Genomic DNA, 15,283 nt, shown 5'->3' on the forward strand with positions numbered 1-15,283 from the left:
GAAGTTGGAGTCCCCCAAGGCATTATCCTGGGACCTTTTTTATATTTGATATATTCGTCTGATATGCCAACTAACAATCGCACTCATACATCAATATTTGCTGATGAAACTGCTATTCTAAAGGCCCAACTATAATGTGCATAAGCTAGCTTAAGTTAATGTCAAAACCGAACGAAAAGACTGTCAAATGCTTAAGAAAATCCGAAGAAACTTTTAGGTGGCCATAATGTACTTATGTGCATTCAAAACATTTTAACCCCATTTGCACATTTATGTGCAACACGTAATTAAACAAATACGTATTTCTTATTATTTTATGAAAATAAATTAATTTTCTTCATCCTTTTCATTTTTTCTTTATTTTCTTTGTATACAATAAACAAACTTACGGAATGTGGACCAGCTTCGCTCTTTGCTTAAGCAAATAAAATTTGACGAAACTTGACGAAACTCTCTTAAGTACATTATAGTTTGTCAAATACGTTTTATATGTATTCGAACAGTTGACTTAAACTAGTGTATGCATTATTATAGTTGGGCCTTAAGCATTCATGAAAACCCTCAACAAGCGTCTCGTTACTTACAAAACCACATATTTGAATTAGAAAAATGGTTAAAACAATGGAAAATTAAAGTCAACGAGCAAAAATGTACACACATAACATTTACATTGCGTAGAGAATCATGCCCCCCTATTCATATCAATAACCAAACAATAATTCAACAATCGGAAGTGAAATACCTCGGAATACATCTCGATCGTCGCCTTACATGGAAAAGTCATATAGATGCAATGTTGACTCAAATGAAATTGAAATCAATTAAAATTAATTGGCTTATTGTCAGAAACTCTAAGCTTAGTTTAGATTGTAAACTTCTACTTTACAATATGATCATAAAACCGATATGGTGTTATGGCATACAGTTTTGGGGCCCGGCCTCAGCGTCAAATGTAGAAAAGATCCAAAGACGTCAAAACAAGTTTCTAAGAATGATTACAGTTGCCCCTGGTATATCAAAAACGCGAATATACACAAAGATCTAAACGTGCCCATTGTAAATACTGAAATCTAGAAAAATGTACAAAAATATTAAAAAAAGTTCACCCAAACCCGCTGGCCCGCAACATATTAGATAACTGTGGCCACACTCGATTAAGAAGGAGGGACACAGCAGACCTAATCTAGAAGGAAGAATGCCAATTTAACCAAAACAACCATGAATACAAAATTTTTTCGTCCGGCACTGGCTGGACTAATTAAATAATAATTATTAGATATAAGATTTGAACCACTTATTGTTAGTTCATTAAATAATGAAGATACAATAAATAAATGATGAACAAAAAACTTTAATTTAGAGCGTAAAAATACTTTTACTCTCAATCTAAAAAAATATCCAAAAAAGTACGCGAACAACAATTTGTAAAAATAAGTTGTATTTTATTATAAATCAATTTAAAACGTTTGTTTTGTGTTATTTTACTTCTTTTCTTTGCAAGACTTATAAATTGTCATAATTTTCAACGTTTTTGTTTTGTTTACATTTGCAACAATATGTTTAAACATATTTTTTATGTTGATATTTTTTACTGGACAAAAAATGTCAAGTAAAAAATATCATGTTCTCTATCTACGAACTGTCACTTTTAACACTTTCTTGCTCTCTCGTTCCAAGTTTTTAAAAGTAAACGAACGGAATCCCGTAACTTCCAGTGATAATTTGTACAAATTATTACAAATTATCAAGTACGCGAACACAACTAATGTAAACTTGCAAAATTATTCATAAAAAACAATAAAAAAACATTGACAAAAGTCTACATACGACCACAGCATGTCCTGGTTTTTTTTGAATACTAACAGATAAGCATGCAATTTATTAAGTCTACAGTTCAAACAATATTCAGTAACTTTGAAAACACTGGTAGCGTTAAAAACAAGCTGCGAAGTGGTCGCCCAAAGAAACTACATCGTAGAGATATAATCTTCATTTTAAAAGAAGTCAACAAAAACTCAAAATTAAATACCACAAAATTGGCCAAAGAACTGGCAACAAGATCAGAAGTTATTGTTCATCCACGAACAATTCAAAGAACCTTAAATAATAATGGTAATTAAAGCAGAACTCCTCGTAAATTAGCGAACACAACTAATGTAAACTTGCAAAATTATTCATAAAAAACAATAAAAAACATTGACAAAAGTCTACATACGACCACAGCATGTCCTGGTTTTTTTTGAATACTAACAGATAAGCATGCAATTTATTAAGTCTACAGTTCAAACAATATTCAGTAACTTTGAAAACACTGGTAGCGTTAAAAACAAGCTGTGAAGTGGTCGCCCAAAGAAACTACATCGTAGAGATATAATCTTCATTTTAAAAGACGTCAACAAAAACTCAAAATTAAATACCACAAAATTGGCCAAAGAACTCGCAACAAAATCAGAAGTTATTGTTCATCCACGAACAATTCAAAGAACCTTAAATAATAATGGTAATTAAAGCGAATTAGAACGGATCGCAAACTTCGTTTGGAATTCGCCCAAAAACCACTTTGAAAAGGACATGGAATTCTGGAAGCGAGTTTTGTTCACTGATGAGTTGAAGTATAACATATTTGGAAGTGATGGGAGACATAAAGTATGGCGCAATACAAATATGGATCCAAAAACTAACTCGCTACAGTTAAGCATGGTTTTGGCAGTGTGATGGTTTGGGGTACTGTCGCTGCTTCTGGAGTGGGAAAGTTAGTGTTTATTGAGGATGATATGGATCGTTATCAGTACAAATCCATTTTGGAACAACATTTATGAGCATCCGTTGATATTTTAACTCTCGGTTAAAGTTGGATTTTTCAGCAAGATAACGATCCGAAACATTGGTCTCAAATTGTCAAAGATTGGCTACTCTACCATGCCCCATGACAATTGTACACACCACTTCAAAGCCAGGACTTAAATGTTATTGAGCACGTGTGGGAAATTCTACAACGGAAGATCCGAAAACATCTTATTATTTGTGCACCAATGTTAAAGAAGAATGGCAAAATATAATGTCCGCAGAACTGGAAAATTTAGTTGCTTCGATGCCCATACGCTTGTTGTTGTTGTAGCAGCATGAACAATTTACAATAATCAATCTGGATGTTCTGGTGGTTCTGCATGTTGTTCAAGTCCAAGAAATTGAGCTACTTCAACAGGATGAGTCCATAAATCCATTGGACTGAGTGAAGTAGGGTTGGCTGAACAGTTAAATATGTGGAGGGTGTCATGAGGACCCTGACCACATGCTGGGCATAAGTTAAGGACGGCACGGTCTATGCGAGACCAAAAGGCATTAAGCCTGTTGCTCCATCCTGATCTAAGTTGTGCCAGAACGACTCTTGTTCCACGCGGCAGAACCTTCTCGGCGTCTGCTATCGGTGGTGGGCGACCTCCAAGTACGACATTCATACGGTATCCTGCTACCGCGGAATTGATGGCGTCTCTGTGAATGTCGTTCAAAGCTGTCATATACGAGCGGCGATCAAATGGATCCTGCACATACCTCTGTATGTTCTCCTCGTATTTCCGAAGGTCCTGTCTGACATGCCTCGGGGGAGATTCCAACTGTGTGATGTTGAAGTTTGGATGACTCCTCCGATGACATCCCAGAAGGAACTGTTGCGTCAACATGACGTTGTGTTCCTTGACCGGTAGAACCTTGGTTTCCTCGTGAAGGTGGTGTTCGGAGGTTATTTGAAGGCAGCCTGTGACGGTCCTTAAGGCTGAGTTTTGACAGCTTTGAATATTTCTCCACTGGGTATCACTCAACGAAGGTGACCACACTGGAGCAGCATAGTTGACCACTGACCGGCCAATCGTTTTGTAGGTAGCAAGCAAGGTTTCTTTGTCCATACCCCAAGTACTACCGGCTAGTGCTTTGAGGACCTTGTTCCTATTTCGCAGTTTATGCGTGATTGCAGTGGCGTGTGCTGAGGAGGTAAAAAGGCTATCAAAAGTGACACCCAAGATTTTCGGGTGGTTCACTGTCGGAATTTGTACGCCGTCGACCATGATGCCTAAATTCAGTTTTACCTCCTTCGTCCAGGTGGTGAAGAGTGTTGCTGATGACTTCGTTGGTGATAACTGCAGGTTACGTGCAGTGAAGAAATTGTGGATTTCATTGAGATAACCATTTACCATACCGCAAAGCTCATCAACGTTGTGACCTGTTGCCAATATAGTACAGTCGTCCGCATACGAGATTATCTCTACGCCCTGTGGGGGCACTGGGAGTTTAGAGAGGTAGAAGTTAAACAGGAGCGGCGACAGGACCCCGCCCTGAGGGACTCCTTGTTTAACTCTACGGGGTTTTGAGCATTTGTCTCTAAACTCCACGAACGACTGCCTGCCACTCAGATAGTTCACTATCCATCTCTTCGTGTTGTTGGGCATTGTGGACTGCAGGATGTCCTGGAAGAGTGTGGCGTGACTGACAGTGTCGAAGGCTTTCGACAGGTCAAGTGCCACTAGGATAGTTCGTTCACAAGGCCTCTGCTGGTTTAAGCCCTGTGAGATCTGAGTGACTATGGCGGATAATGCTGTGGTGGTACTGTGCATTTTACGGAATCCATGCTGGTGACGAGCAGCTGGTAGTTGACGGGTCAGCTGGGGGAGGAGAAGAGCTTCGAGTGTCTTCGCTACAGGTGACAGGAGGGAAATCGGCCTGTACGATTGTCCCTCACTCGCGATTTTCCCAGGTTTTAGCAATGGGATCACTCGACCCATTTTCCAGACATCGGGTATTGTTAAGCTCCTCACTGACAGATTAAAAACCATTGTCAGGTACTCGACTCCCCGCTCGCCTAGGTGTTTTAGCATCAGCATGGATATCCCATCAGGTCCTATTGCCTTTGAAGGCTTAGCTGTGTTGATGGCTTCTGCAACTTCAGTTGGCGTGTAAAGTTGTGGTGTGTCCGAGACTGGAAGATCGTGTAGTTTGCGGACAATACTTCTTTTCGCCTTGTCTCTCTCGGGGTGCTCAATGAATTGTCGGCAAAAAGCTCGCGCGCACCGTTTAGGGTCGGATATGGTGGTATCTGCAAACTTAATCGCGACCCTATCATCCTTCTTAGTCGGATTGGAGAGAGACCGAACTGTGGACCACAACTTGCCAACTCCAGAACTTAAGTTGCAGTTCTTCAAATGATCCAACCATTTGTTTCGCTTGTCCTCATTTACCAACCTGCTGATATCGCGGTTCAGCTGGGCGATCCTAGGGTCGTCAGGGTTGGTACTTCGGATGTCATCACGCTCATCTGCGAGTCCCGCTGCTTCTGCTGGGAAGTGCGGTCGCACTACGGATATTCTACCAGCGGGAATGAAGCGAGCGGCTGCTGCTGTGATGGTTTCGCGAAACTTCCTCTCTGCTTTGTGTACGTTGGAGGGAATCGGTAGACCATTGAAGATGCGGTCGGTAAATTCTCTGAAGCCGTGCCAGTCTGCTTTCTTTTGGTTGATGTAAGTTCGGCATTCAGAGACGATGAAATCGTTGGGTCTATCCAGACAAACGATTATGGGTAAATGGTCTGATCCTAGAGAAATAACTGCACGCCAGGTTGTGCAGTTAATCAGACCAGGACTCGCTATGGTGATGTCTGGCGAACTTGCGCAATTACCCATAATCCGTGTGGGGGCATCATCATTTAGTGTGCAGAAGGTGGATTCGTCAATCTGTTCCGCCAGTGACGCTCCTCTCTGGTCTTCCCCAAGACTTGAGTGCCAGAGCTGATGGTGAGCGTTAAAATCCCCTAGGACCAAACGAGTATCACCATCTAGTAAGGTCCTAATGTCGGGATGGTAGCCTGTTGGACAACTGGCTACTGGCGGAATGTAGACATTATAGAGCTCCAACTCCGTATCTCCCGATCTGACCGCAATACCCTGAACTTCAAGATATTGGTCTCTAGAATTCAGATCGAGAGAAAGAGCCCTATACTGCACGGTATTGTGTATAATAAACGCGATGCCTCCACCGTTGCCTCTGGTGCGGTCTTTTCGGAGAACGTTGTATCCGTTGCAACTTTGCAGACTGGAATTACTCGTAAGTTTTGTCTCCTGGACCGCAGCGACCACGATGTTGTGTTGGCGCATAAATCTGGTTATCTCAGTTATTTTCCCTTGGAGGCCATTGCAGTTGAACTGCAATATGGATATCACCCCAGGTCTACGGACTGCAATCGATGGTGTGAGCGGCGATGGTTGTTGCTGCTGCTGTTGTTGTATTTGCTGCTGTTGTTGTGATTGCGGTGGGGAGGGTGGATTTGTGGCGTAGGATGACGACGATGATGCCGAAGACGCCGATGAACTACGTCCCTGGCAGCATGGGGCAACGTAATTCTCCGACCACTCCCTTTCATGATTTAGTCCGGAACAATTCCTAAGGTGACACCAGCCCAAACAAGAGTTGCACCTTAATTGTGTTGACATGTGGTGCAGTCGGTTCTGGCAAACCGTGCAGAACCATGGTCCGGGATTTACTTCAATTCCGGCACGGACCAGTAGGATGCGGAGCAGCAATGCCGGAAGGTGCAGCTCCGTGATTAAAAATTGTAAAGTTGTTGTTGCTGGGTTGACAGCCCTTGGCCGAGTGAGCTCGGGTCATTCCGGTGCGTAGAACCGGCTGTCGTGGGAATGCCCCCATACGCTTGTAGATGCCCGTGGTGGCCCAACGAAATATTGAATTTAATGAAAATTTGTATTCGCTGAAAAATGTTTATTTAGTGTACAGATCGTATGTAGACTTTTGTCAACATTTTTTTTTAATTTTTTGTGAATAAAAGTTAAATTAATTATAAATTTAGCGATATTTTTTTGTTATATTACTAAAAATGCATTTGAAATAAAACTGCATCATTAGACCCCTTTCACACTAGGCAATTTAGTTGCGCAAGTCTCTTGCCCAACAACAAAATAATTTTCGTCTCCTTAACCCGACATTACCTCTGGCATCTACAAACACAAGAGACTTGCGCAACTAAATTGCCTAGTGTGAAAGGGGTCTTACATTTACTTATTATGGTTTAAAAGTCCGCGAGTTACGAAAATAATGGAACACTATTAAACGTTTATGAATACCGTTAGTTATTAATAATTTGTTCATATTATTATATACATATGTACGATTATTTGCTAATTGACTATTTTTAATATTTTCAGGTTTTAATTCTCAGTCGCAACATCTAAGTGGAGGAAATGTTGGTATGCCAAATGCTATTATGAACTCCCAACAAAGTTCACAACCACACGTCAATGCAAATGTCCAAGGAATGTTAGAATACTTGAAAACGCGTCAATTTGTCTAAACTTATTCTTATATATACACAAATAAACAAATAAACGTTAATAATAAAATAATAAAATTATTTTTTTTTCAATTTTTATTTTTTTTATTTATTGAATCTTCATTACGTAATGAACTAACAACAAGTATTTCAAATCTTATCTACATATGAGCAATTCCACGACTGAAAACACAAAAACCCTTGAAACTTTTTTTCAAGATGAGTTGAAAAGAAGAAAATAATAAAATGTTACAATGTGAAAGTATTTAAATCATATTACGACATTTTAAAGACAAAAATAATAGTTTAAACTGATTATAGTTAATTTTTTTATGTTTTAGGTATGTTTTAAGCTAAAAATGCGGCAAAAACTAGCCTCCCAATTAGCATATAGTATGAAATGAACTTGACTCTGATTGTTTTTTTGCTATTGTCAAATTGTTTATTGAAACCGAATGTATATTTTCTATTCACATTTTTAGTTTTTGTATATATGGGGCATTTCATGTCAAGTGAACCAACTTTTGAAATCGATGTCTTCCGATCGGGATGAAATTTGCACCAAGGTTAGTTCTATTCGATAGTAACTCAGACACAATTTTTCAACAAGATCGGTCGAGAACTCTGAGTTATAGGGGGTCAAATTTTGACATTTTGGTCAAACAGGTGTTTTTTCTTATCCATGTAACTTATTACCTATTGTTCTTAGCAAAATGTGTCCCAAATATTTTAGATAGCTCTTTCTTCAATCTTTCGAAAAAAAATATTTAAAAAAAAAAATAAAAAAATTTTAATATTTTTTTTCCGAAATCAAAAACTTTTTTGACTTTTTTTTTTAAATGGGCCCTTTTTTTCTTAAAATAAAGCTTAGATATTTTCCTTGAACACCTATTTGGTCGCATAGTGGGATGCGAGTGGGATATCTATCAAAATAAATATTTTGTAACTCAAAACATACAATTTTTGACTTTTTTTGCAAAATCAAAAACTTTGTTGACTTTTTTTTCAAAATGGACCCTTTTTAATTTTTTTTTTAGCTCAAACAAAAGCTTAGATATTATCCTTGAAGACCCTTTTGGTCGCTTAGTGGGATGCGAGTGGGATATCTATCAAAATAAATATTTTTTAACTCAAGACTTACAATTTTTGACTTTTTTTTTTTGCAAATACGAATTTTTTTCTCAAAATGGGCCCATTGTTTAAAATTTTTTTTTAGTCAAAAGAAAGCTTAGGTCCATTCCTTTAAGATATTTTTAGTACCTTAGTGGGATGCGAGTGGGATATCTATCAAAATAAATATTTTATAACTCAAGAAATACAATTTTTGAAATTTTTTTGCAAAATCGAAATTTTTTCCAATATGGGCCCTTTTTTTAAATTTTTTTTTGCTCAAAAGAAAGCCTAGGTCGTTTCCTTTAAGATATTTTTAGTCCCCTAGTGGGATGCGAGTGGGATATCTATCAAAATAAATATTTTGTAACGCAAGACATACAATTTTTTATTTTTTTTTGCAAAATCGAAATTTTTTCCAATATGGGACCTTTTTTTAAAATTTTTTTTTTGCTCAAAAGAAAGCTTAGGTCTTTTCCTTTAAGACCTATTTTGTCACTTAGTTAGATGTGAGTGGGATATCTATCAAAATAAAAATGTTATAACTCAAGACATTCAATTATTGACTTTTTTTTTGCAAATTTGAATTTTTTTCCAAAATCGGCCCTTTTTTTAATAATTTTTTTTTTAGTCAAAAGAAAGCTTAGGTCCATTCCTTTAAGATATTTTAGGTCCCTCAGTGGGATACGAGTGGGATATCTATCAAAATAAATATTTTGTAACGCAAGACATACAATTTTTTAATTTTTTTTTGCAAAATCAAAATTTTTTTCCAATATGGGCCCTTTTTTAATTTTTTTTTTTTGCTCAAAAGAAAGCCTAGGTCGTTTCCTTTAAGATATTTTTAGTCCCCTAGTGGGATGCGAGTGGGATATCTATCAAAATAAATATTTTGTAACGCAAGACATACAATTTTTTATTTTTTTTTGCAAAATCGAAATTTTTTCCAATATGGGACCTTTTTTTAAAATTTTTTTTTTGCTCAAAAGAAAGCTTAGGTCTTTTCCTTTAAGACCTATTTTGTCACTTAGTTAGATGTGAGTGGGATATCTATCAAAATAAAAATGTTATAACTCAAGACATTCAATTATTGACTTTTTTTTTGCAAATTCGAATTTTTTTCCAAAATCGGCCCTTTTTTTAATAATTTTTTTTTTAGTCAAAAGAAAGCTTAGGTCCATTCCTTTAAGATGTTTTAGGTCCCTTAGTGGGATACGAGTGGGATATCTATCAAAATAAATATTTTGTAACTCAAGATATACAATTTTTGTGTTAAAACATTTATTTTGATAGATATCCCACTACGCGACCAAAGTCAAAAATGTTTTTGATTTCGGAACTTTTTTGACTTTTTTTTAAAATGGGCCCTTTTTGTAATTTTTTTTTGTCTGTAAAGAAAGCTTAGGTCTATTCCTTTAAGATGGTTTTGGTCGCTTAGTGGGATGCGAGTGGGATATATATCAAAATAAATGTTTTGTAACTCAAGACATACAATTTTTGTGTTAAAACATTTATTTTGATAGATATCCCACTCGTATCCCACTATTAGACTTGCCAACCGTCCCGTTTTCGTCGGGACAGACCAGTTTTAGAGTCGAATGTCCCGTGTCCCGGCGATACTCTGAACGGGACGCCATTTGCCCCGTTTAAAAAAAAAACATAACTTTTTCATTAATTACCACAAAAAATATAACAAAATCAAAAATTGGAAATACCGATAGACAAGGATGCTTTATTTTCTGAAATATAGTATTTTCTAAAAACTGAATATCACTTTTTAGCAATATACATAGGTACTTAGTGCATTAACTTCTATGAGTTTCAATAAACTCTAGTAAACATTATTTAACTTTCATGAAAAATAAATGACACGATAATCGCTCTAGGATGCTTGTATCTTTAGTTAAAGGTGAGTTGTTGGTCCATTGAAATGGACTGAGTTTGTTGAATTTATTACTTCAAATAATAAAAAAGCTGATAAAAGCGATTAAAAATATAAATTTTAAATTATGGACTGAAATAGGTAAACTTTATTAAATAACACGCTGCGCTTCGTTACTCCTACATTAAATAAATAACGTAAAATAAAAAAATGTTAAAGATTTTAGAAACTATTTTTTAATGAGGTGAAATTAGGTAAAATTATAAAAAATAAATTTTCAGACAAAGTTTGAAGAATCTCGCAATTTTAATTATCCAGATATTCAAAATTTACTATTTCACACCCACTGTTCCGATCTAGACCATTTTAGCTAAACTCTGTACAGTGATATGAATTTGATTCATATAAAGTTTAAATACATTACAATTATAGTACTCCAGATATTCGAAATTAACTATATACTTTGTATGGGAGGTGTCACTACCACTAATCCAATCCCGAACATTTTACAGCCAAACTATGTAAAATGATAAGTGAGCTATCGGACAAGTTTGAGGAATCTCGCAATTATAGTTCTGAAAATATTTATTTTCCTTTGTGTGGTAGGTGACTTAAACCTTGTTCGATTCTTCCCAATTTGGTTAAACTTTATGTCGTGATATGAAATTGATTCATATAAATTTTGAAGAATTTCACAATTATAGTACTCCAGATATTTGAAAATAACTATATACTTTAAAAAATTCAGTCTCGCCCATTTTCAGCCAATCTCCGTATAGTGACAGGAATTTGATTCATACAAAGTTTAAATACTTCACAATTATAGTACTCCAGATATTCGAAAATAACTATTTACTCCTGTATAAAGTTCGAAGACTTTCACAGTAAAATTAATGTGTTAGTGTTGATTTTAATAAATAAAATAGGATAATAACACTGCTTCAAAATAACACTTTTTGTCAGAACTTGAAAAGCGACCTAATGGAGGTTGTATGCTTAGGTGAGGACATGCTAAAACAGTTTTCAAAGATTTTGAACACCCTCAAAATTTTGAGTAGTAGTACTTCAAATTCAACAATAGTTATTTTAATTTTTTTCTATGAAAACCAAATTTTTTTGCACAGTGCTTTAAAGACAATTTTATATAGACAAAAAGGAGATATTATTTATTAAAATCGGTTTATATTTGCAAAAGTTATTAAATTGAAAGTAAATTTCTAATTAGGCTTAAGTTCATTTATATTATAATATAAATGAACTTAAGCCTAATTAGAAATTTACTTTCAAATTATATATATAAAAAGTTCGAATAATTACCAAAAATCTATAAATTAAATAAAAGTTATTAAACTTTTACGAAAAAAGTTCGAAAATATTTACCCTGTTTTTTTACATTTATATGCGCTGGGGGAGAAAATACTCAAAAAGGTATTAATGAAAAGTTGAATAACTTTTACAGTTTTCATCCGATTTGAAAAATTAAAACCATGTTTTATTAAAAACTTTTCTTTATACATTGATATAAATTTTAATAAGCTTTCATATCAAAATAAGCAATGAAAAGCGACTCAAATCAAAAAAGATCGTAACAAAAACAATACTTATAACTTACAAATGTATCAATAAATGCATGTCATTTTGAAGCGTAATAAGTTTTCTTTCCCAAAACGTTAAAAAAAAAAAATTTAACAAAAACTGACTGAGATACAGATCGATAAGTTGCAAAACATCACTGTAAACGGTTTTTTCAGAATAACTTCTGAATTTGAAGGTGTTTCTGAATTTTTTTGACACAATTTGTAATGTACTCAGCAAGTCCTATAACCCACACTATGTCATTTTCCATCGTTCTCTGATCATTTAGTGGTGTCCCGTTTTGGAAATTTCAAAAGGTGGCAAGTCTACCCACTATGCGACCAAAGTCAAAAATGTTTTTGATTTCGGAAAAAAATATTAAAATTTTTTTATTTTTTTTTTAAATATTTTTTTTCGAAAGATTGAAGAAAGAGCTATCTAAACTATTCAGGCACATTTTGCTAAGAACAATAGGTAATAAGTTACATGGATAAGAAAAAACCCCTGTTTGACCAAAATGTCAAAATTTGACCCCCTATAACTCAGAGAGTTCTCGACCGATCTTGTTGAAAAATTGTATATATATATTGTTACGTTTTAACCTTTTCAAAACGTTTGGTTTATTTCCTTTAAATAAACTGGATACTTTTGATTGCAAATAAAAGCCGTTTAGTAGTTTGAAAATTGTAACAACTCTTTATTTCTTTAAAATGTACAACAACAGAATTAAATAGCCACTCAATGTTTTTTATACACGTTTATAAATTCTCAGAAGTACAGACACAATTTATAATGTACACGAATTTACTTAAAAACACACAACACACTTTAAGGCACTCATTTGATGTTTATTCGAAAAGCGTCTCTGATAAACTCACTCACGACTGCAACCTCTGCCACTATTTATAACACTGCCATCTGCACTCTAGATTGCTCTTTAACTGTCAAAGTTCGAATTTTCTAGATCATACGCCATCTGTGGTGTACTTTCTACAGTGTTCTTTAACTGAATATTCGAATTCAGCGTTGTCAACTTACGATCAAATCAACTGAAAGCTTTTATTTAATAATGCCCACAGATATGTTACAGTCTGCCATTACAGCACTGTTATTTGAAAGCATTATGCTACTTTTAAATCAGCCCTTAAAATCGTTATATTTGAATTCAAGTACAATTTCGTAACACTGCCCCCCGCTTAAGCCTGTTCGTCCTGAATAGGCATAGATTCACTTCTCCCATAGACGGCTAGACGTTTCAGATGTTCAACTTTAATTCCCGATATCGGTCGTCCATATTTCCGTATTCTATAAACCATGTCGTCCAATTTCTTAACTACCCTATGTAGTCCATTGCAGTGATTCCTTAATTTGGATGACAAACCCTTATTACGTTGTGAGCTATATCTGGTTTTCATTTGGTCATTTGTCATTTTAATTCGTCTTCGAACGAGTTCATGCATTTCTTTTTCTGCTGAAGCACCTTCACCCATCTTGGAACCCGGCCTGATGATCTTTTCTCTGCGGGACAGACCAAGCACTCCAACAAGAACCATTCCGTCGTTGCACTGTTCAACGAGGGCCTCCATTGTTACACGGTCACTTTTCACATCTGCTGGTTCCAACACCAACAAACCATTGTCTATACAATACTCTACTTTCTCACGGGCCCATACCAAATCCTCTCCCTCAGTGCTAGCTCTTTTTAAAGGTGGTTCTTGTAATGCTTCTTGATACGACTGCTGGTTATTTCTTAGACGTGAAACATATCTGGTTCGCTTTCTTGGTGCTCTACAGTTTCGCTGAATATGACCAATTTTACCACAGTTATAACATTGTTTCTCATTTAAAGCCTCTACAACTGCCACTTCTTGACATTGAACGTTATTCAAGTCCGACACCTTATTATCAATGCCATCCACTCTGTTGTTAATAACATCAGACACTTTCTGAATTTTCTTATCTGTGGCTCTAGAAGATTCTTGAAGTTCTGTTAGAAGCTTATCGTTGTTTACTCTGAAAGTATCTTTAACTTCAGCTAACATCTTCTCGTTGTTTACTCGAAGTTCAGCTAGAAGTTTCTCGTTTACTTTAATAGTTTCTAGAAGTTTCATTTGCATTCCTTCCATATTTTCCATAATAGCCGCAAACATTGTGCTTAAATCCATGCTGCTTGTTGCTGAACGTGTAGAAACTTCCATTTCTTCCTTATACTCGAATTCGTAAGTGCCGATGTCAATATCACGCTGCTTGAATTCATCTATTAGCCTTTTTTTGCAATTCTGCCTTGTTACCTGCTGTTGGTACCTCCAAATTATTCAGTTCTTCCTTGAGTTGTTCAACTTTTAGTTCTTCAAACTTCATGCTTATTATTTTGCAATCCCACTTCTGACACCAATTGTTACGTTTTAACCTTTTCAAAACGTTTGGTTTATTTCCTTTAAATAAACTGGATACTTTTGATTGCAAATAAAAGCCATTTAGTAGTTTGAAAATTGTAACAACTCTTTATTTCTTTAAAATGTACAACAACAGAATTAAATAGTCACTCAATGTTTTTTATACACGTTTTTAAATTCGCAGAAATACAGATTCAACTTATAATGTACACGAATTTGCTTGAAAAACACAACACACTTTAAGGCACTCAGTTGATGTTTATTCGAAAAGCGTCTCTGATAAACTGACTCACGACTGCAACCTCTGCCACTATTTATAACACTGCCATCTGCACTCTAGATTGCTCTTTAACTGTCAAAGTTCGAATATTCTAGATCATACGCCATCTGTGGTGTACTTTCTACAATGTTCTTTAACTGAATATTCGAATTCAGTGTTGCCTACTTACGATAAATACTTTTGCAATTGAATGCAAAAGAATCGAAAAAAATTTGATTAAAAATTTTTAAAGTTATTGTATGAACAATTTTTTTTCCATACAACTGATTTTCACTCTAATATATATATATATATATATATATATATATTAGAGTGCTCCAAAAAAATAAAATTGCGAATTTTGACCGTCCCCCCCTCTAGAATTGTTCTATGTATTGTAGAAACACATTGTGTAAAATATTAGGATGATAGGATAACGTTAACTGGTGGCGCAACGACGCTGAAGTTTTGAGGTGCATTTACAAGGGGAAAATATGCAATTTTTTCAGTTTTTGTAAAAATTTTGCCATTAAATTATGACTTTAACAATTTAATTTAAAAGAATCGAAATGTGTACGTAATTGTCGTTATAATAAGATATAAAAGACAAAAATTGGTTGAAAAATGTTAAAGTTATTAAAAAATCGCCAGGCCATTAACGTGTCTCAGGCCACTAGAACAAGAAATTTATGAACAAAATTAACATATTTTGAGAAATATTAAAATTAAAG

General features: G+C 35.2%; 1 protein-coding gene across 1 annotated transcript in view; it reads left to right on the forward strand.

Annotated features, from left to right (window-relative positions):
• Cnot4 (CCR4-NOT transcription complex subunit 4) overlaps positions 1-7,408 on the forward strand; it is a 391,020-nt gene extending 383,612 nt beyond the window's left edge. The window contains exon 17 of the mRNA XM_065499894.1: positions 7,206-7,408. Within this exon, the coding sequence (XP_065355966.1) occupies positions 7,206-7,351 (146 nt within the window). The 3' untranslated portion in view covers positions 7,352-7,408. The remainder of the gene's footprint in view (positions 1-7,205) is intronic.
• The last annotated feature ends 7,875 nt before the right edge of the window (positions 7,409-15,283 follow it).

Source organism: Calliphora vicina, chromosome 2 (assembly GCF_958450345.1).
Source record: "Calliphora vicina chromosome 2, idCalVici1.1, whole genome shotgun sequence".
Classification (NCBI taxonomy): Eukaryota; Metazoa; Arthropoda; class Insecta; order Diptera; family Calliphoridae; genus Calliphora; species Calliphora vicina.